Source organism: Chaetodon auriga, chromosome 6 (genome assembly GCF_051107435.1).
Source record: "Chaetodon auriga isolate fChaAug3 chromosome 6, fChaAug3.hap1, whole genome shotgun sequence".
NCBI classification, from domain to species: domain Eukaryota; kingdom Metazoa; phylum Chordata; class Actinopteri; order Chaetodontiformes; family Chaetodontidae; genus Chaetodon; species Chaetodon auriga.
The window spans coordinates 19,046,093-19,069,241 of record NC_135079.1 but is presented as its reverse complement, the minus strand read 5'-3'; the positions used below and the strand labels follow the sequence as shown (position 1 = coordinate 19,069,241).

General features: G+C 42.9%; 2 protein-coding genes across 4 annotated transcripts; one reads left to right on the top strand and one right to left on the bottom strand.

Moving 5' to 3' along the window:
* The first annotated feature begins 1,618 nt into the window (after window positions 1–1,618).
* cnot2 (CCR4-NOT transcription complex, subunit 2) lies at window positions 1,619–7,807 on the top strand. 3 transcript variants are annotated; one of them, XM_076733920.1, is made up of 15 exons: window positions 1,619–1,683; window positions 2,808–2,936; window positions 3,027–3,099; window positions 3,226–3,373; window positions 3,490–3,672; window positions 3,846–3,925; window positions 4,476–4,601; window positions 4,837–4,961; window positions 5,107–5,224; window positions 5,584–5,740; window positions 5,866–5,927; window positions 6,527–6,576; window positions 6,667–6,767; window positions 6,936–7,080; window positions 7,215–7,807. In XM_076733920.1, the coding sequence occupies exons 2-15, from the start codon at window positions 2,820–2,822 to the stop codon at window positions 7,299–7,301; spliced, it is 1,572 nt and encodes a 523-aa protein (XP_076590035.1). In that variant the 5' UTR covers window positions 1,619–1,683; window positions 2,808–2,819; the 3' UTR covers window positions 7,302–7,807. The 3 variants fall into 3 exon arrangements, with proteins under 3 accessions (XP_076590035.1, XP_076590036.1, XP_076590034.1); XM_076733921.1 differs by lacking the exon at window positions 4,476–4,601 and having other exon boundaries at window positions 7,215–7,783; XM_076733919.1 differs by having other exon boundaries at window positions 2,808–3,099; window positions 7,215–7,783.
* A 3,642-nt stretch (window positions 7,808–11,449) lies between these two features.
* On the bottom strand, window positions 11,450–22,511 carry washc4 (WASH complex subunit 4). Its single transcript, XM_076733687.1, has 33 exons — window positions 22,357–22,511; window positions 21,605–21,744; window positions 21,441–21,494; window positions 21,292–21,357; window positions 20,904–20,949; window positions 20,739–20,806; window positions 20,573–20,655; window positions 20,340–20,382; window positions 20,142–20,245; window positions 19,574–19,694; window positions 19,308–19,431; window positions 19,083–19,210; window positions 18,803–18,963; window positions 18,584–18,710; window positions 18,252–18,377; window positions 18,061–18,168; window positions 17,808–17,954; window positions 17,625–17,704; window positions 17,323–17,428; window positions 16,887–17,003; window positions 16,562–16,730; window positions 15,744–15,898; window positions 15,580–15,654; window positions 15,390–15,494; window positions 15,127–15,261; window positions 14,897–15,005; window positions 14,720–14,786; window positions 14,238–14,324; window positions 13,671–13,818; window positions 13,461–13,557; window positions 13,161–13,357; window positions 12,400–12,496; window positions 11,450–12,204 (listed from the first exon to the last, which is right to left on the bottom strand). The coding sequence occupies exons 1-33, from the start codon at window positions 22,415–22,417 to the stop codon at window positions 12,149–12,151; spliced, it is 3,507 nt and encodes a 1,168-aa protein (XP_076589802.1). The 5' UTR covers window positions 22,418–22,511; the 3' UTR covers window positions 11,450–12,148.
* Window positions 22,512–23,149: the final 638 nt, after the last annotated feature.

Sequence of the window (23,149 nt, the reverse complement as noted above, 5' to 3'; positions counted from 1 at the left end):
TTCTGACCAGATAAAACAGAAGGAATTTCATTTTCCTTATCGGGAGGTCTGTGTCTGTTGTCTGTTTTCACTCAGCGACACACTGTTTTTAGCACTTGCCCTTCTCCTTATCCACTTACTGCCTGAGGGCCTCCAACACACAACAGTACAAACCAGGTCGAGCATTCAGAAAGAACCATGTAGTAATAATAATAATAGACAGACATTTTGGTATGTCACAGCAGGAGAAGCACAGGTGGAATTGATGTTCCTATTAGGTTATTAATGTGATGGCATCATCATTAATGTCATTAGTTACAGCTGCTCTTCCTGCTGTGACAAGTCAAAATTTTCTCTGTGAAAAGGATGTTTCCAACGCTTTCAAACTCACCCCATGGCTTTCCTCAGCAGTTTGGTCAACAGTTTAGCTATGAAAGTGAGTTGAGCCTAAAATTCAGCCTGAAAGAAAGAAAGAGTAGCGAAAGCCGCTCGAGTTAAAATGTGGTTACAATTACAAATATCCTGCAAGTAAGTCTAAATTAAGGTGCCGAGGGCCCAAATGGGCTCCAGTGAAGCCTCACTTGCTGTGCGCTGTACCAGAGTCAGCCCAATGCTTAAGCAAACATAGCAACTGCTTATGGCCCTGTGGTCATTAAATGTCCCCAAGAGCACTTGAAATGTCCCACAAGAGAGTTTTTTTAATATATTATTTCAGTTTGTCTGGCACAGGTGCTCAGCAACTGTCTGATCAGTCAGTGTGCTGCTAAAGTGGGATATGATGGTGGAAAAGAAAAAGAGTTGCTATAACATGATGGTGCCTACAAAGGCATAAACAGCATTTCACAAAGCAGATAAAGTTTCTCTTTCTCCACGGATGACAAGTGGTCAGATTGCAGTTACTGTTTTTGTAAAATTTGACAATTTTACCAACATTAAAAACTGTACTTCTTTAGAAAATAATGTAAATCGTGAGATCAGTTGAAGCACATGTTGGGACAAACTGAGACCACATTTTTACACAAAGGAGTAACTTAACTTATTATTTTGCCAAATTTACTACAGGGGAACAACGATTTTAATACAGGTCCCTCTTCATACAGGACCTCAAGATCAGAACAAACCTGGCTTAAGGCCCTTATTATAATAGCTGACATTGTGTTTTTGTAGTGTTAACAAACATTAACAAACAATTTTTAAATTAATTTAGCACAAACCTGTTGATACACAGTGAACTGGGAGCCTTACGGGCCCCTGGGCAGTATCCTGTTTTTGCTAATAAATCCTTAAGCTTCCTGTGGCACCAATTTCCCCTTTAGTGTATTATCACCCTTGTCTGAGGCCCAGAGAATACAGCAAAAAGAAACAAATAGATATCTTTATTATTTGAATATTCTGACATTGTGATTAAGAGAGGCATCCTCTGTAGTGCCTGCTCAGTATTTTCACAAAGCAAGACAGCTCATGATCACAGGAGGGAGGCAGAGGCTTGACAGCTCTGCTCTCATTTATATTCATGTGCATAATATATGTACACACATTCTCGGCTCATTGGTCGTCGCTCTGCTCAGCAGCCTGTGGGACTGACGGCTTTGTGTACGGAAGTGGTCAGCGGGTTGTAAGGTCAGAGGGCAAAGGCTATCCTGCTCTTGATTCAGAATACACACAGCCATCTTGGATCTAACGAAGAGAAGGGAAATTGATGTGGTGAGGATATTGTGCTTATTTTCCGTCATATTACTTCGGTTCGGCACACGTGTAAGCCTTCGGAGTGAGCTCTTTATGTGCCCGTTTTCCTCCGTTTCGATACGGAGCGAGTCTGTAGCCTGTAGCTCCAGCAGATTGTCGCTGCTGGTTGGACTGCTGCTGCTGCTGCTGGCTGCAAACGGAGCGTACACTGAGCCGAGGAAGCGGACAGCTGACTGTGGATATATGGAGGCAGAGAGGGCCCAAATTATTGCCTGATAGCGACTGCTGCTTGGTAGCTACGGCAAGGTGTTTTGAAGTTGAAAGGTTTCGGTATGTTGAGGTATTTAGCGCCTTGTTTGGGTAGCCCGCTTGCAAACTGACGTTAAGCTAGCTAAGCTAACGCAGATTGATTACAAGCACTTAGCCTGCTAACATTAGCTACATCAGTGTTGGCTAACTAGCACGTTAGCATTGCTGCTATTATTTATCTCAACAGTGGCAAGTTAGTGAACTGTTCAGCATTTAAGACACACTAATACCCCGAGGAGATTAACAGGGAGGAAACGAAAGGTTAATTCTGCTGTCAGCGATTCATTTCACACATGTTATACATAAGAGAAATACTTTATTTTGTTGTGGAAGTTCATCATCTTCATCCCATATGCGTGTACATCTCTACAAACTAGACACACACTGTTCAAAACTTTACTGCAACAACTCCAACACACACACGCACACACAGTCAATTACAAACAAATGAGAATAAACCATGTGTCGATTTGATTTGAAGGTGCACTCCTAGAAATGTAGTCCTGTGTTTAACAAGTTTAATTAAATGTCAGGGTTATGTAGTGTTAGTGAAGTGCTGGACCAAGCAGATGCTGAATAACTGCAATGCAGTGCTGTCAGTGATCGTGAAATGATTGAGTCTCAATGGCTGTGCAACATTTCAACTATTATAAGGTGACGTTCAGGTAGTTGTGGTGATATTTGCAGCGTTAGTTTCCAAACAGGAAACAGTGTATTACGATCGGAAATGCCAAGGTCACCATGAAAGTGTATTGTGTTCGTTCATCTCTTCGCCTCTTCACTTCTTTCCCTTGAATGTGTCTAACAGCAGCTTTGCTCTGCTCTCTCTCCAGGTGACAAAAGGCATGTTTGGTGCTAGAAAGAAATTTGTAGAGTTCGTCGAGGTAGTCGATAACGACTTTACTGATGAAAGCATGTACTACAACCAGCCGTCGATGTTCCCACATCGGTCGGACAAAGATGTGAGTTTGCTCGCCACATTGTCACAATTCTGTGATTTCCTGAGCTTCCTGGTCATCTTACTCTGTCCTGTCCTCACACATTTTCTCCAGATGCTTTCCTCTCCCTCACCATCGTCGTCGGGTCAGCTGTCGCAGCTTGGTGCAAGTTTGTACGGTCCACAAAGTAAGTGGGTTTTTCCCTATAATCACCCAGGAGGAGTTACTTAAAGGCTGAATGTGGCACATTTTGCAGAAGCGTCTTCTTTGAGTTGCCTGACAGCATTTGTTTTTCTTCCACATCTTTCTGCAGGTGCACTCGGCTTCTCGGTAAGGGGCATGGGGAACAATACGCCTCAGTTAAACCGAAATCTAACACAAGGCACGCAGCTACCAAGTCATATCACCCCCACGACGGGGGTCCCCACCATGTCCCTCCATACCCCTCCATCACCAAGCAGGTGTGTGTGAAGGTGTTCACTGGTTTGTGAGTTTGCAGACTCGGTTTGTTGCAATTTTTATGTTGAAATGACAAAACTATGAATGCACTAAATCAGACCTGATGGTGTTCTAACAGGGGGACATTGCCGATGAACTCGAGGAACATGCTGAACCACTCTCAGGTCGGTCAAGGCATCGGAATGAGCGGCAGGACCAATAGTATGGGCAGCTCGGGGCTGGGCAGCCCCAACCGCAGCTCGCCCAGTATCATCTGTATGCCCAAACAGCAACCAGCACGCCAGCCATTCACCATAAACAGGTAGACAAGCCCAGTATGACTCAGACGGGGTCACTCGTCTGAAACAACCTTCAGACAGATCTGCTGTTTTGTGTCCTTTACAGTTCCTGATATAGACATTTTCATTTTTGGGAGAGTTAATGTTTGGAAGCTGGAAGCTTATCGTTTGTTTTGTTTTTCTTTTGCATTTGCAGCATGTCAGGATTTGGTATGAACCGCAATCAGGCTTTTGGGATAAACAACTCATTATCAAGCAGCATCTTCAATGGCACAGGTTAGTGCGTTTGATCGAGCCAGTTATACCACGGGTCAGTACTTTGGGGGTTTATTAGCAGCAGCAATCAGATTTTTTTTTACGATAGATTTTACAAAAACCACAGTAATAATTAGATCTCATAAGGACACCATGCTGCACAATACTTTAGACAGGCATTGCTAATTTCTTTGTTAGTTCTCATTATTCTTCTCTTCACTCTCTATTGCCGAAAGAATCACAACAAGAAAACCTTGTTTCCTGTAAAATGCAGTGAGCAGCGTCTTCTTGAAGCGAGAGGATCAGTTGAAATGAATCTGGGCATTTTGTTGGTTGAAACTCTGTAAAAGTGCAATTAGTTTGTGTGGTTTTTCAACTTTGACTGTTGATTCAGCGAGTGACGGTGGTGTTTGGTCAACAGTCATTACGCAGGGGAGGGCTATTTTTTTCTTTCATTTGCAGTGTAATGAAAGTAGATTATCAAGTTGATAACTGCTGCATTATTACACAGATCAGTTATGTCTAAGGTGACGTTACACATTACAAGCTCGTATTCTTCCTGTTGCTGCAGATGGGAGTGAAAATGTAACGGGACTGGATCTCTCAGACTTCCCTGCGTTAGCAGACAGGAGTCGGAGAGAAGGGACTGGAAACCCAACACCGGTGCTCAACCCACTGGCTGGACGGGCTCCTTATGGTAGGCCATTAGTAGGCCTGAGAAAATGTCTTATTTTTACACAAGCAATAGGCGATAGGTTCCCCTAGGAGAGGAAAGGAATATCAGGTTCTTGATTGGGTTCACGCGAGCCAAGGCTTTCTTCTGATGGACAGAAACATGAATTGTTTATGTTACCCTTTTGTTTTGATTTATTTCCTATTACACTTTGGGGAATTATAATCTCTACTTCACTGTGTTCATCATCATCTTCAAGTTGGCATGGTGACAAAGCCATCAACTGAACAGACACAGGATTTCTCCATCCATAACGAGGACTTCCCTGCACTGCCTGGCCCAAACTATAAGGACCCCACGTTGAACAACGATGACAGCAAAACTGTAAGTGTCTGCACGGCACAGCCTGTCGGGATGTCTGGGGGTTTTTTTGGGTTTTTCTTTTGGTGTCTGTGTCAGGGTTACGCATCAGAAATAATCATGTACTGGTATGTTTTATTTTTCTGTTTAAAACTGGTTTTCCTTGTAGAACTTGAACTCCACAAGCAAGAGCACATCTAATGCAGATGGGCCCAAGTTCCCCGGAGACAAAACGGCCTCAGCACAGAACAACAACCAGAAGAAAGGGATCCAGGTGTTGCCCGATGGTGAGACCTCTCAGCCAATCGTATTGCTCCAATTCCACTGAGACATCCCTTCTTAATCGCACAACTTGGGTGAGGCAGTTGGGCTCTCTACCCTGCATTTGGTGTTAGATAATTATTGGATAGGCTACAGTGTGGAAGCCAAAAGAATATGTTCTCTGTCATACAGACCATCATCATATGTCCATTATTCTGTCTGTGGCCATCACTTGTTAAAGAATAATTGGCTTGGTTTGCTCTGCAATGCTTGCACAGGTTGTGGTTTAGAGTTATGGAGGTAATGTATTGAGACTAAGTGTCAACTGTCGATCACAGCCCAGTTTTAGCGGTTTGTTGAATGCTGAGTTATCCTGCTGCTACAGGTCGGGTGACGAACATTCCCTCAGGAATGGTAACAGACCAATTCGGCATGATTGGCCTGCTGACGTTTATCCGGGCGGCAGAGACTGACCCGGGGATGGTCCATCTGGCGCTAGGAAGTGACCTCACGACACTGGGACTCAACTTAAACTCACCAGAGTAAGAGAGCCGCTCTGCTCTAAATACAGAAAAAAAATACACAAGAGACGCATTAGCTGGAGACATCTCGAGCTGTGTCGTTCTTCTGTTTTGGTGTTCTTATTAGCAACTCTCTTTCCCGACAGAAACTTGTACCCCAAGTTCGCCTCTCCTTGGGCTTCATCACCATGTCGACCTCAAGACATTGGTAAGACATTAATGTGAATTATGTCGGACAACCATTTCATTTTTTTAATTACCTTATTTTAGTGATCATTTGCCACTCCTGATTAGCTTTCGAGGGCCAGTCTGAAGACATTTTTATGATGACAGACAGGATGTGCATGCAGGAAGAGGAGTTGTTAGGAAGCAGGTGAAGCCTCCTCATCTTCAGCTGCACACTTCTCACAATCCTTTCCCAGAATTTTTTAGAATCGGCTGTACTGTATCATCTGCTGAAATGCAGCATTTTAAAGCATTAGCGCTTATGTTGCGCTCTACTGCTGCATCATTTGAGTGTGGAAACAGACCAAAGAGAGGATGAGGTGGAAGCAGTGAGATGATGACTGAGCGTTGAAGGAAAGCCGAGAGGGGAGACAGGCAAAACACTCCCATATGGCAGTTTGATGAATAGTGAAAATGTACTTAATTAATCCAGATTTTTGTTGAGACGTACAGTAATTGGCACCCTAGTTAATGCAGCCTGCTGCCATCTCTCCACTGGCATGACAGAGAATTTAGAAAAGTCTTCTTACAGTATTCCATTAAGATTGTACTGCACTAACTCACTTATGCTTCTCTTTTCAGACTTCCACGTTCCCTCTGAATACTTAACCAATATCCACATAAGGGACAAGGTAACAGCGAGCTTCAGGAAAACTTGTTGCGGTCTTCAGGAAGTGCATACAGTGTGTACTAATTCATATCCTTTGCCGCCCTGCCTCTAGTTGGCTGCAATTAAACTGGCTCGATATGGTGAAGACCTGTTGTTCTACCTGTACTACATGAACGGGGGAGACCTGCTACAGCTTCTGGCAGCAGTGGAGCTGTGAGTACTGAACCTTTGGAATGGCGATAGCTGCAGAGATATTGTCTACCTGTCACTCTTAAGTTGACACTCTAAATAGATTTCAGTTTGATAATGTTTCTTCTCGACCTGGACATTGTTGACAGATTCATATTTTCTGCGACTCACTGTTGTAACGTCACTCTCCAGCTTTAACAGGGACTGGAGGTACCACAAAGAGGAGCGGGTTTGGATAACAAGGGCGCCCGGTATGGAGCCTACACTGAAGACCAACGCCTACGAGAGGGGAACCTACTACTTTTTTGATTGTCTTAACTGGAGGAAAGTAGCCAAGGTAAGAGTGTGTCTCTCTGCAGCCTGTTTGCACTTTCATCACGAGCAAAATGGCATCTGTGATGAGCTTTACTGACTTTTTGTGGTGCGCCAGAGCTTTTGCCATCGTGTTAAAATTGTGATTGCATCTCTAAGGAATTTCATCTGGAGTATGACAAGCTGGAGGAGAGGCCACACGTGCCAACAACATTCAACTACAACCCAGCCCAGCAGGCCTTCTAAGGCCCGACCAGTCCAAAGGCCGCAGCTGTTCCTGCACACAACACCATTGTCCAGGAGGGGCGCAGTGGTTCACACATCTTGGGTTTTTTTCCTTGAGGATTTGGCTATTTGACTGCGGGGGTCGAGGCCACCATCAAAACTGCCCTGCCTTTCCAAAATTACATGCTGCCCAAACACCAACACTTGTTCTGTTTTTATTCTTTATTTCTCCTGGTTTTTTTTTTGTTTTTTTTGTCTTGTTTTGAGCAGGGTCTGTGTTATGTTTACGTCTCTGAATCTGAAGCCTGTTTTGTTGCAGAGAGGAGGACTGACCTTGTGGCACAGGACAGTGACAGAACCAGGGTTACGCCTCGCATTCACAAGTGTTAAGAACAGAAAACGTCGGGGAAAGCAAAGTTAACATCCTCGAACGCAAGTGACAGGATGAAAGAAATGCAATGTTTATTGTTGCACTATATTTAGTAATAAAAGAACACAAAATTTGTTTGTGATTTTTTTTTATGTCAACACTCCCTGATAATCGTTTTCCTTTTCCATTTTTTGTTATGAGTCAGGGGCTTCATTCAGATTTTCCGCACACATCCCCTTCCATCACACCCTTATTTTCATCCCTCCATTGACTCCAACCTCTGTATTTGCACCACCGCCCTCTTTTCTGTCTCACACCTTGTTTCTCCCTCTCCCTCCGCCTCTCTCTGTGAGTTCTATGCCAGTTGAACGTGGACACAAATGTGGGAGACGACTTTGGTGTCCACAAATGTGGATAAATCCTCGCAGCGGCTAAACAGCGACACGATGTTGCTCCAGAGCAAACAAAATACTTTCCAGTCTTTGTTACAATTTTGGAAGAAATGTGTACATTTTTGTTTCTTTGCATCACATAAATTAGTATATGTATGTATGAATGTGTATATATGATTGTTATTTATATATATATATGTTATATATATATGTGTGTGTATATATATATATATTATATATATGTATATATAAAATATATATATACATGATATATATATATAATATGACATCTATTTTGGAAGTAATTTGCCCTGCCTTGTACCTCGGTTTTCATGAGGTGAGCATGGATGCAATATGTGGACGTGACAGGACATTTCTGGATCTGCTGGACAGGGTGTCACATGGCACTGCGGGCACTTAAAATAATACAAAATAAAAATGTCATTTAAGGAAAGGCCTGATTTTTAGCCAAAAAACAAGAAGGGTTATCCCCCAAGTTTGAAGTCCAAAGCAAAAGAAGGGATGTATTTCAATTCAAGCTGTGTGAGCAGCAGTCAACAGCAGCATTTCATAGGAAACGGAAAAGTGACCATTTGAGGAGGAACAAAAAAAAAAAAAAAAAATCCAGACCAATCTTGTATTTTCTTAAGTTAAAAAGCTTCTTTTCTTTGTATTAAAGCAGAAAAGGCTTTCCTGAACCACTGTGTGTGTGTTGTTTGTTGCTCTTTTCCAAGTCAGCGATCCCTCATCAAGCCCAAGTCCTTTTCCCGCAGTCTGTTTTGTGTTTTTTTTATGGACTTGCAGGCAAATGTGTGCAAGGAAGAAAAACATTTACAAGTGAAATGAATTCCTAGATAATACACAGGTTTAATATTAACACAGGACAAGCATTAAGACCTGTATCTGCTTTAGGATGTTTTGCAGCATCTTTAAGTTTGAAGGCTTTCAGTATAAACTCTTAATCTAGACATTCAATACTGTTGAAAATACAAGTTTTATGACTCTTGAAAGACTTCAGAGAAATTTGTCTTCAAGTTCATTTGTGGTATGTCATTTTTACCAAATTAAGGCCTTGCACCACATGTTGAAAGGAACAAAATTGGAAAATGAAAATGTAATCCATCTGCAGTGCTGTAGAGAAATAATGAAACCTTTGTGTCTTTGCATCCTCAATTAAAGTTGGTGTCATGAGCAAATTCACAAAGTCAATAAAATGCTCTGAAGTAGAGTCATGCTCTCTGCCATGATGCCTGCTAAGCTATCACAACAGCAAGAACGAAGTCAGAGAAGAGAAGAAGTACAAAGAAGTACATAACAGGGTTGTATTTAATATTCTAAATGGTTTCCAAATACGTGCTACTGTTTGTGAAACACCTGTACTTCGTCAGAGAAAAAGCAAAGTCAGCGTTTCCTGTGCATGAGGCTGCAGGGACGTGTTCCTGAAAACACGACTGTACCTCACATTTGTTGGCTTTGACGTGCATTACAGATTACTAATTAACACAATTAATACAACTCAGTTATGATTTGGCTGTGATTACGATTGCCTGCAAGTTAACCTCTGTACATATAAAACAATGTGTTTGCAGCTCCCTCTGCAGGAACATTAGGTAGTCTGTATTTCACCACAGCAGAGCCTCGCAACTACTTCCAGCTCTTCCTCACCCAACTTGACCCTGGACCTCTGTGATGGTTCCTCTGTTAAATTAGGAGCGTTTGTTTGGCAACGTAATGACACACCCATAAATGTTTTATTGTCTCCTCGATTAAACGTGACACTTTGAGTGTGTTAGTGTGCTGCCGGTTCTTCATAAATGCGTCACATTTAAGTGTCTGTGAATCAGATTTGATCTGGAGTGCTGGCAGAGTAACAGCCTTCATGTCAACAGTGGAAATTTACTGTGATTTACTGTAGAACAACACGACATCTCAGAGGGAAATATTGTACTCAGTGGGAAATGTGTGAGCTCACCAGCAGTTTGCAGTTTGTATTAATTCATCTAAAGAAATCAAAATTAGCTTCATATTTAGCAGCTGCAACATTAAAGCAATGAACACATTAACTCATCAGTATTATCATCAGTATTACTGCATCATGATGCAGTAATACATATTGTTCTGCAGTTACTTGTTATTCATAATGAGCACTTCTATTATTTTGGTACTTTAAGTATATTTTGATGCTAGGACATTCGAGGACAGTGAGGGGATGGTCAGAGGAGACATACAAGACACTGCAGGGCTGTTTTGAGGTGACAGACTGGCAGGCACTCTGTAAGCCGCATGGGGAGGACACTGATGGGCTCACAGAGTGCATCACGGACTATATCACTTTCTGCATGGACTCCACTGTCCCAGCCAGGACTGTCCAACGTTATCCAAATAACAAGCCGAGGGTGACAAAGGACATCAAAGTCATCCTCAATGAGAAGAAGAGGGCTGTCAGAGCTGGTAACAGGGAGGAGGTGAGAACAATACAGGGGGAACTGAAGGTGAAAATCAAAGAGGGTAAGGAGAAATACAGGAGGAAGCTGGAGTGGAAACTCCAGCAGAACAACTTGAGAGAGGTCTGGAGTGGAATGAGGACCATCACCAGCTTCAAAACGACCAACCACAGAGGAGTTGAAGGCAGCGTTGACAGGGCCAATGTACTGAATCTGTTTTTCAGTGGATTTGACACTGCAGGCCTGGCTCATCCCCCCTCCGACTCCTCTGTTGCCTGTCCTGAGCGACCCTCCCTGTCAGATCACTCAAGCTTATACTGCAGTTCACTGTTGACCTAACCAAATAATCCTGTTACTATTGTTCCGAACAAAGTACAGTCTTTCTGTATATACTCTTTCCTACTGTAAATAGTCTTTTTATCATCCATTTTTACTTTTGTCTACATGTATTCTTATAGTTCTTCTCAGTGTATATATATTTTGTTTTTTATATATATTTTTTCTCTCTTCTAATTTTATTCTAATTTATTCTTTTAAGGAGCACCGGTAACAAAAAACAATTTCCCCTCGGGGATTAATAAAGTAATTCTGATTCTGATAATACTTTTACTTAAGGAACATTTTCCATGCAGGACTTTTACTTGTAACAGAGTATTTCTACACTGTTCTATTACTATTAAATGACTATTTATTTATTCTCTTCCTCCTTCTGTCTTTTCCATTTCTCTCTCACCTTTCCTCACCCTCACCCTCTATCAGTGTGGCAGTGTGTCAGCTTCTGACACTTTGATTAAAAAAAATCACATTACATTATTTATCAAAACAAGATGTTTTCTCATTGGATTCTGATCCTGTCCTCTGACTTGCTCTGAGCAGTTCTGTTATAAATGGACTTTACAAATTGCTGTACTTATCAATTAGGCTATCAAAGCAAGTGTCCACAGTTTAGAAAGGCACATACACACCTTAGTTCATACAATTTATAAAATGGACAAAACGAAAAACAGCAGTAGACAAATATGTTACACAAACATGATAATACACTGAAAACTCTCAAGAGTCCTCATTACTGTGCTATAATCTACTGAGGCATCAAGAACAGAGCTGCCATTACAGGCCATGAACAATCAATCACAGTGAGTCCACTGGACAACAACAAAGTACTGAAATCAAAACAGAGATGCTAATTAGTCATAGACCGAACTGACCTCTGATCAGCAGAGGACACACATACAGCTGAGGCTTTCTGTACAAATATAATCCATCCAGACTGAATGTACGAGTATCAAAAGGCAGTGCAGCAAAGCGTACACCTGTTACACCACCTGACCGTCGCCTGTGCAAATGCTACAAACTGATTGTATTAGATGGTGCGAGCGCTTGGAAGCTGCGGGATGTTACATCAATGTTTCTGTAGAATGGAAACAAAAACAGATTCATCCAGTACACGTTCTTTCTCTGGTGGCAACAATCGCTTTGTCGTGGAAAATAAAGAGTCTTAAAAACAATATCCTTCTGTCGTCTGTTGTTCTGATCCAGTTTCAAGTCATTCCTCCCTGACTGACACACACATTTCTGTTGCAGGACACACGTCTCCCTCTGATCAGGTGCATCCTCCACTCTTTTTACAGATCTCCTTAAGTTACGGTCTCACAGTGAGGGTCACTTTGAGGCAGGTTCGGTGGGCGTTGAGTCGTCTGAAGTACCTCCAGCTTTTTCTGGTGGAGAAAATGGCAGTTCAGTTATGGAGGAGGATGACGACACACACAGCTCACCCTTCATTAATCAGGCTGCCATCTTTCTTTGTATCAATTTAAGACAAGTCATCCACAAAAAGCCTGTAAAACAGGGAGGATCTGCCAGTGGTTGTGCATAATTTAAACAGTCCATCAATCATCACAGCAGCACCTAACCTTTATCTTTCTTCTCCTGAGTCTCCTCAGCTGCAGTCTTGTCTGCTCTGAAGAAGATCCGGGCGCTGCTTAACGAGAAGTGGAGCAGCTCAAACTCCTGAGGTGAAAAAGAGACACAAAGAGTGAACAATTAATCATCACTGATATCGATACGACATCATTGTGCAATGCCGGCTTGTAGTTTTCAATGTCCTTTTTATAGCTGACGTCTGGATGTTTAGTTCTTATGCAATCTTGAACAGCTCTGTTTTGCCACCAGGTACCTCTCCACCATTGTGACCATTTGGGCTAGAAGATGGCCAAACTGGAGGGAAGAATCTCTGTCCTTTATCACATTTTACGAACACTAGCAGCTCCTTGACTCACTAGTAGGCCTGAGTCTCACTGCCAATCTTAGAGCAGACAGAAAACCTGACTCTGCAGTGCTGTGTGACGAGCCTCCAGTCAGGCAGGCAGTGCATTATATCGGGTCCTCTGTCGTCTCCTCAGTTTGTAGATTTAAGCTTAATCGGATCTGCCTGATGCCTATCTTGAGATTGCTGCAAAACTGGAACTCCAACATCATCTCAACCCCCCCTGAACACAACACCAACTTTTTTTTTCATTTTCTGATCATTTCTTCTCTTTTTTTTTTCCAGAGGTCTGTACATCCATGCACACATACCAAACAGGAAGTGCCAACAGCTATTTTGGTACATGTTTAGTGTGGCTGATGACAAATCTCTCCTCACATGTCTTCTTCAGTCCAACAGACACTTTACCTGAAGGTAAACGTCCAGCCTCTTCTGAGTGAGGTTCATGGTTTGCAGCAGCTTCTCATCCTGGCTGGCAGACTGGACGTTCTGCTCCTTCACCACAGCACTCATCTCCTTCTTGTACTTATCTCTGACGGCCTGGAACCAGTGCAGAGAGTCAAACTCCAGGTACTGGTCCAGCAGCTTCAGAATGTATGCCACACCTGAGAGAGCGAGGAGCCAAAAAGCAGGTCAGACAACTGAGCTGAAGCTCTGAAGTACATTCTGTATTCAATTATGTGCAATTTATCATTTAATCCCACTCACCCATAGCAAAGCCATCGTCTGTGAAAGCAGCTCCAGTTTTGTTCTTCTTGTTGAGTTTCTCTTTGCAGCTGATGGAGTGCTCCACGAAATTCACCGTCTACAGGAAGAGAGATTTGTTGCGTATCAATTACTGAAAGATCTGCATAGACGAATGATGAAGAACAGTCTGGAAACATTAAACCACTGCGGGGAGAGAGGGTAAACACTGACCAGTGGGGGTACAATCATGTAGAAGTTCCTCAGGTGCATGTTCTTGGCACTCCGAAACTCAGGTGCAAACACCGCCACCAGCATCTTGAAGTACTCTGTCCCCTCGGCAGAGTTGCTGGTCAGATCTCCCAACACTGAATCCAGGACGCTGGAAATGAGCCACGATATTTAAGAGGAACTGTGCAAACAACAGGCAGTGTTTACATTTTTCTAGCTGTAATAATGGAAATACACTTTATATATCTGGACTTTACTTCATCCTGACTGAAGCAAAGTTGTTTGTGTGCGTACTAAACCAAAACTGAATTCTAACACATATGATTGCAGTGAATAATTTCCAGTCAGAAACATGCCGTCTTCACTTAGAGACTGTTTGTCCAGAGGACAGAAGACTGACGGAGAGCTTCATCAAATGGTGCAACGACAATCACCTGAAGCTCAGTATCAGCACAACCAAAGAGCTTGTGGTGGGCTACCACTGTATGTTTACTCGTGTCTATCGGGAGAAACAAATTCGTGCGAGTTATACTTCAGAGACACAAAGAGCAGGGTTTTCAAATGTCCTACCTGGCAGCTCTCTGGGTCTCCTCTGACAGTCCCTCCTCCTTCACCAGCTCCTCAAAGTTGACTATGTCCTCCAGGTCAGGGACGAACCTGGACACAGACAGGAAGACATACTGGTTAAATATAAAATACTAAACATTGAGCTTTAACCTCGAACCACTAAATTCCAGTAAATAGTAGCATAAATAAGGCATCCCCAAAGTAAACTGACAGCTGTCTTGAGTACATGGATGGTTCTGGTCTCATGAAATGTATTTATGTAGATAAATATCTATATTTATGTTCAGGCCATCTGTATTTATGTATACTCATATTTATCTTTATATTAAGGCCATTTACGCCATTTATCATTTCAAACCCTGTGTAGTAACCTTATTTGCAATGAATCCCTTGTTTTGGGATTGAAGCAGCATATACTTGTTTTCCAAATTTGACTAGCTAGTTCAGAGGAACACAAATACACACAACCAGTACTCTGTTTGTACCTAATAGCACTGCTGCAACAGTGGAGGCCTCCGGAGCGGATCATACGCACATAACCCATGGCGTTACCTGGAAGAAAACGGTACAATCAGTGTTGGTTTACCAGGTTTGCCTGGTGCGCTTGAATTTCTAAGATTATACGCAAGAACAGATCAACAACATTCAGGTGTTTTTCTCACCAATCTGGCTGATGAGCTGTCTGAACTGGTCCAGGTAGCTCTGTCCGTCAGGAGTGATGCCGAGCTTCCTGATGCCTCGGTTAAACTTCTCCGCTCGCTCAAATGGATACTACAACAAAAACAAGGATGACTTCTGTCGGTGCAGTATTCACCCTCTATCCACTGTGTCTTGTGGTGTGACTGCTGCGCTAAAGTGAATGAATTTGGACAGGCCCTGAGCCTTCTCCTACCTTCTGATCAGACTGGTCCTTTGTCTCTCTGAAGAAGCGGATGTCCTTGATGAGCCTGGACTTGATGTGTTCGTCGTACATGAACTGGCTGAAGATGTAGAACTTCTTCCGCAGGAACTGGTAGGTGAAATTCACCTGATCAAAGGAGAGAGGAGGTGTGCAACAGGTGAGGCACAAACACACACATACACCCAGGTGTGAGAGAAAAAAGTAGAAAAGGAAACAGACCAACACACACGCCACTGCCTTCCCTGTAAACTCACTGTGGTGTTCATGATGCCTGTGCCATGAGTCCGGATGGAGTTGGCAATGTGACGGATGTTGATGGTGTTCAAGTGTTTGTTGTTGCTTGCCTTCTCGATGAAGATCTATTAAAAAAAAAAACGGATATAATGCACAGACAACTGCTTGGTTCAAGGCAGAGAGGGTGAATATGGAGGCGACCAGTCTTACCTGGTTGTTGAGGTTATAAAGATATCGCGAGACAAAAACGTGAATGTTCCTCATGATCTCCAGAACGTCCAAACCCTGAGGAGAACACAAAGGAGATCCAGTTCACCAACCATTTCTAAACTCTACCCTCTGTCGTGATGCGGAAGCTGTCATCACACACACACCTGCTCCAGAGTCTGGCTGGGCAGGTGTGCCTCTGTCATGGTGAGTCCATAGCGCTGCGTGGCGAGGTTTCTCATCTCACTGTAGGTGGCCCAGTCATGCAGGGCGACGGTGGTCAGGTTGTAGAAAGTTTTATCCAGGTAGTGGGTCACATAGGCTGCAAGGACAAGGAGGATAAGACAAATATGTCAGCTGCACCTTCTGCACCAGTTTTCCAGCAGTTGTCAGTATTACACAGCACGGCTGAGTGTGCCTCCAGCATCAGGCTTCTGGGCGTCCACATCTCTGAGGACCCTTATTACAACCCTGGGCAGGGAGGCTCACCAGTGACTCTTCTTCTTGAGGATTCAAGAAGATCTACCGCTTCTACCGCTGCACCATCAAGAGCATTCTTACCATATATCTCTATACAGCTGTACATTAGTCTGCACTTCAACGCTTTTGAACTTCTGGTTAAATGCTAAACTGATTATTTGTTGTCTCACTTCTTGTGCTCTGTGCAATGACAATAAAGTTGGAAGGCACACACCTCTGCCAAAGTGACATATTCATCTCAATTTGTTGTGTTCATACAACATTTTTAAATATTTTAGTCTACATCAAATTTTTCATCAATATATAAAAGGATGCTATTAGAAAATGACAAATGTATTCAAAATGAGGTTTTTTAATGATAAGAAATCAAGTTTATGCATCCACAATACAACAAGTAATCTCCTAGCAAACTTCATAGACAAAACCTTTTTTTCTACTATATAAAACAAAACAACTGAACTGAAAATAACATGTGTGTGTATGTATGAACACAGTCTTTCGGCACCTTTGATATGAATGAAGCGGTTGAAGAATCGGATGGGTTTGAGGGAGAAGAAGTGGGCCAGGTCCTTCATGCCAACTTTGAAAGGGTTCCTGTCATCCAGCTTCAGGTGAGTGTGAACAGAGAGACGCAGGTCCTTCTCAATCTCCTTACACAGCTTGTCCAGCAGATGCTGCAAGAGTGAGACGCCAGAAAGGACGACAAATGTACATCAGACACATGGAGGTTCAGGATGCTGTTGTTCGATTTGTACAAACGTCCCAACTCTTCTCACTCTATCCTCAGACACCCTCATTTCATTTGGCTGTTTATTTCTTCTGTTTCTCACCTCGTTGAACACCTCCATGATCTCCTTGTCGTAGCTCTCCAGGAGCTGGTCACATGATTCCATGTGTTTAGCGTGTAACATCGAGGGCACACTGTCCCTCAGAGCACTAAACATGTACTGCACCAGCCAATCACAGATGTCATCCAGGAACAGCCAATCAGCATGAACAGAAGAAAAAAAATAAGTACCAATTTTGAAGGAAATTCTAAACAAACACGCAACAGTTTAATCAAATTAGGGGCTCTTCAGTCTTCTGTCTGGGGTAAAGCAGTAAATCCCAACATCCAAAATTAATTCAGCAATGTTAAATTGAAAGTAAATATAAAGAAAACAGCCCTTCATTTCTTCAATATAAGCACGTGGTATGTTTGCAGTGTAAGCTCTGTCGAAGAGCATAAAAGCAGCACTTTGTGATCCTTGCAGACAATCGACTCACGTGTATTCGTGCTGCGTCCACGGCGTTGTCATATACATCATCTAGGTAGATGGGAAACACAGCTCGGTGCCAGTACAGGAAACTACAGTCACACTGCAGCTTCACCCTGAGACATAAAGGAAACCAGTCCCTAAGTATGCACAAAGACCCTTAAGGTAGGCCGAGGAAAACATCAAACTGCTTCCATGAATGCAAACACTTGTGCCAAGACTGTATATACACAGCTCTGACACGGTCAAACACGAGCATCCGTCAAGAGCCACATGCTATTTAGTTCAACATTATAAAAGAAAAAGTCCCACCTTTCACTCAGCTCACTGATCAGATCCAGCTTCTTCAGCACAAGCTGCAGTGGAAGCAGCTCCTCATCTTTGAACGTTTTCTACAAGACAGCAAAACATTTTACAGCCAAGAAGAGAATCAAATTCTTAAACAATGAAACAGTGTTTGTCTCCCATCAACCACCACCTCACTCCCAGTCATACCAGCTGTGTGCCGACACACAGTGCCAGAGACACCACCAGACGTCGCTCCTTAGTGCTGGGTCCGCTCAGAGCATTTTCTGCCAGCACCAGAGATGACAGCACATCCAGCCGCTGCTCGCTGTACTTTTTGTCGGATATCACCCGTTTCTTCAGGCAGAAAAACACAAAGGATCACATGAAAAAAAGTATAAACACATCACTTCAGTCACGACTCTTCTATTCCTCCACAAGCTCCTCGTGCAAACGTATTCACCTTGGCGATGCCGATGGTGTTGAGGGCCTGTGACTGGAGCTGCTGAGTGATGTGAGAAACGGAGTCTGCTACAACCATGGACCGCCTGTGAAATGAGTGCTCCACCGCCTGTGGGCAGAGACGCATCATATGACTTGACCTTGCACTGGTGGAGACACTCAAAAAGCACGCACACACGCATGCACACGCACCTTGAGCAACTCGACCAGCCGACACAGAGCTTTGACAGAGGTCTTGGTCATGGGCCGCTGCATCGACATGTACATGTTCATGGTGGTTTTGATGATGGTGCTGATGCTGTATGCATACAGGATGCCCTGTGAGGAAGAGACAGCCAAGAGGGAACTGTTAGTGTGGTCGTTACAATATGGAAATTGAATGTAAAACTTCACACCACGTTCTACATAATTTTATGGGGTCAGTTTAAGAGTGCATCTTAAGTGCATTCACACCTGACTTTCAAGAAGTATTGGAAAGGTGTGGTTTCCATGTGATGAGCTGGTCTGACAGCGACAGTCCTTACCTGTACAAACACATTACACCTGCTGTTAAGGTCTTCTATCAGCTTTTCATTTTTATTCTCCTTGGATAAGATGGACTCCATCTTCATCATCCAGGACGTTACAAACACATAGTAGGACTGAACATCCCTGAGGAGAAGAGACAAGAGAAACGGTGAAGTTTTCAAAATCTAACAAGCTGATTGAAACTTAATGAAGTGACAGATTTGTGGCCCGCTGACTTTGTTAGTGTATGAGCTCTTTGCTGCAGGAAGGCGTCTCTCTGTGCTCTGATGGCCTGCAGGCTCTTCTTATCCATCAGTTTAGCTGCAGGTGGAACCTTAGTGATGAGGAAAGTGTCCGGAAACCAGATGATGTTTGCAGTGAGAGTAACAGCTGGAGCCTAGATGAAGGGGCAGACACAAACACCCATGAGCGAGTTTCAGCTGTTGTGAGACTGAGGAGGATAAGGGAGGGCTGTCAAGGATAAAGACAAGAGGCAGGACAAGAACACTGAGCTACCTTCTTACAGACATCGAGCAGCGATTTGTACAACTTTTTGTCAACACTCCTGAAGATGTGAAAGTGAAGCACAAAGAGACCACAGACGCCAGCATATTTGTCTCTCTGGTCAATCTCCGAAGGTTCACCTGAAAACAATACAGACACACAGACACAAACCACTTTACATTTGCAGGAAAGGCTCATCACAAGAGAAAGCAGTCCATCCTGAGAGGAGAAACTGACCAAGTTTTGACTCAACGTTGGCAAAGATGGTGCGAATGTTGAAGGCGAACTCCTCGGCAAAGGCACTGTTTTTGGCCACAGCAACTCCTTCCCCGGGATCATCGAATCTCTGCTCCACACATGCCTGTCGCACAGTTGTAAACAACGACCTCAGCTTACACTTGTGAACATTTACATTTTTGCACAGAACTATAAACACTGTCTTTTCAGCAACACGTGAACCTCAGAAAACTAATTCTACAACACAATAAAAACCTGAAGCAAACCTGCAGTATCATGCCATCCAGCAGCTGTCCCTCCAGCTTGAGCAGGAGCTTCTCGAATGGCTTCAGCTTCTCTTCAGGAATGGAGAATTTCCCAGGGTTATGGTGCACAGATTTCAACAGCCTACAATCAGAGGACGCAATTACATAAGACGATACAGGGTATATATTAAAGCAAGTACGCTGAAATGGATTTAAGAAGTGAAATTAGATGCAAATGCAGAAAACGTTTTAGATTTAGATTAATGTACACTTCACTAATTTTGTGGGACATCATGTTACACTTAACAACTATGCTGCCATAGTAAGAACTGGGATGCACGCTACTACAGATTATTGATATCTTATACTCTGTTTACAAATTCCAAAAAGATATCTTGTGGCTATCTTTCAGTAATTAATCACCCATTTAATTTTTTTTAACAGTTTTTCTGGGCTGTATGTTTGGTTTCAGTTCATTTTTATAAACCATTAAGAACTGTCTTTTGAAGAAATGAAGGGCTCCTTCATCTCACTGATTGTAATGTGTGTGTGTGTGTGTGTGTGTGTGTGTGTGTGTGTGTGTGTTAACCTTTTATACATCTTCCAGTGATCTTTTAGTGTGCCATGATTTTCCATAATCTCATCAAGTGTGAGCAGAACCACTAACAGCTCCCCAAGGTGTTCGTACACTATCTGCAGATGGAACGCAAAACAGAAACGATGAGGAACGTTTGGACTTCCACAGAACACAGACTCAAGACACAAAAAAAGAAATCTTACAACCCACCTGGAAATGGACACCTGATGACTCAATGATTTTTGTGGCGCTCCTAAGATTTGAGAGGAGAAATGCTTTTTTTACATTTTGTATTGAAACAGAGCAAAACACGCAATCAGCCAGACAAAGCGGCCGTTTAGTCTGCATGTGAGGGTCTTACAACAACGTGGGTGTTTCAACCAATCCAACAAGAACAATACAGTCAGTGTGTAACAGTGCTTGCTTCAGTCGATGGGCCTTACTTGTTGCTGTTGTAGAGGGCAGCCAGCTGATGAACAATGTTGACCACCACTTCAAAACATCTTGACACAAAACACGAAAGTTCCTGTTTAAGAGCCAAGACAGAAACTATCAGTGATTTCTGGATTCTAATAAACATCATTATGACAAAAATTCTGAATTGCCTACCTGAAGGAATGAGATGAATCTGCCCATCTGAATCTGCGACTCTCCTTCAACAACACTGGTGTCCGACACTGCAACACAAATGTACATATCTCTACTATTCTAGGAATCACTGTGTACCAGGGCCAAACATTGAATGGAAGAAAATGGTAATAGTTGACTGATTACCTCCCTCTCCGTAGTACAATAAGCCATTGTAGAACTTGGTTTCTGCCTGCCATGGAACATAAATTCAGGGCACAAAGTCAAACACAAACAAGGGATATCTACATCGGTTTGTAGAGATGTTACTTAAAGGTTCCTTCTGGAGTTTTCGACCTGTTGTAGCGCTGTACACATTGCTAACAATTGGCTTTGCACAATGCATTGGTCGCATTTTTTGATCTCAAGGGTGTAAACAATGTGTTTAATAGACTAATAGACTCTCAGCATAAGATGCACTTCTGTTTGTTCAAGAGAAAACTCCACAAGGAACCTTTAAGCAAGAAGATACGATGAAAAACACAAGCCAACTTCACAACAGAGCCTCAGCATGCACTGTTCTGACCACGCGTACCTCATTCTTGAGCTTCTTCACCTCACTGCAGAGAGCGGCATAAACTGTGATGACTTTGTTCAGAACCTGCACACAACACAAAACAATGGTCATCATCAAGAAAGGAAGAAAAAAATGAAAAATGACAGACGCTGTTTGTCATCACTCACCTTGTTGTCTGTTTTAATTAACTCCAATAAGGACGACTGCTCATATGGGAGAAGCTGAAACAGAGCAGAAGGTATGAGGAAGGAAATTACACAAACTCAGACGGTGTGAAAACGACATTGGTCGTTTCAAGTGGGTGTGCAGCCACTGGTTTTTGGTGTTTTACCTTCAAGGCGATGGGGTCCAGAGTGAAGTCCCACACATCTCCAATAGAGTCATCCAGAGCCTCCTCGATACCCCTCAGCTGGGAGGTGTACTCCTCCAGAAACTTGCTGTAGTTCTTCAGCTGCACCTCTGTGTGTATTTCTGAAAGGTGGAGGGTTTGATCAATGACAGCTCAGCAGGCCTGAGACTGATGCACACATCAGCATTACTTAAATGCTGGCATTGAAGAGCTGCACGGTGTGTTATTAATTATAGTTTATTTCTTCTTATGACCTACACAGAAATACACAAAACACCTAAATATCCACAAGCATTTAATTTTTATGGGAAGCGTGAAATATTAGCTGCAGGAGAGCTGAGACACACCAAAAAACAACACTGCAATTGTCCCTTTTCGTCTGCTTTGATGGATTTCACAGTCCGCTGTTTTTACTATGAACTGTCAAAACAGCTCAAGTGTCGTTAAGCTTTCAAACTCATCAGCTGATGGCGGACATTAGCGTTTGCTAACTTTGCTGTCACTTTAATTTACGAATTTCCCCCCGATATTACAACCGGCCTGGGAGCGCTCGATGTCCACAGAAGCAAATATTACTTTAAAAGTGTCCTTTTAACGAGCATTTGTTGTTGCTTCGACGCCAGCAAATAGACGGCGCCCAGGTGCAACTCATCTCGCTAGCAGCGGAAGCTAGCACTGAAAGCTAGCGTAGCGATAGTTAACTTTTAAACGTCAGGACTGGACGCTGTACTCACTCTGTGAACCGTCGTCAAAACGGTCAAACTCCCAGTCGTGTGCGATGTTTTCTACCGCCATACTGACAGCATAATTTACCTTATGCACCGCTATTACAAAGTGGGGCGACACCTCCCCGTGACTAGTCTCATGATCTTGTGAATGGTCGCTGGTGCACATGGGAAATGGAGTCCAGAAGAGAAGTCACTACCAAAAGGATAGATAGATAGATAGATAGATAGATAGATAGATAGATAGATAGATAGATAGATAGATAGATATCATTGAATTATGTGACTTTCAATTCAGTGCTATATATCATTGGACAGTTGTATGTATATGTCACACTCCATGTGAAGCAACAACAACAATAACGGATTAATAGAATACAATATAGTCACAGGCCAGCATTATTATTATTTTGACTGATCTTTACAAGCAACTGTCAAATATGTGTGTGCATCCAGTTGTTTTATAGAGGCTATATGTCAGCCATGCAAAAACTGATTTTTGGGTCAGTGGTTAATTTAAGGTAAATAGTGGTTAGGGAAAGTCTCCAGGAAGTGAATGTACATATATTATGTCCCCAAAGTCAATATGTCTGTGTGTCTTTGTGTGTGTGTGTGTGTGTGTGTGTGTGTGTGTGTGTGTGTGTGTGTGTGTGTAGGATGTAGGTTGGGACAATGTCACACTGGAGACTCAGCATACCATTCAGAGGACGGCAGAAGCCATGAGGAAGAGTGACGGTTCGCAGTGGAGTGTGAGAATTGATGCTTCTGCTTCTTCTGCCATGGCTTCGCATTAAAGGGTAAG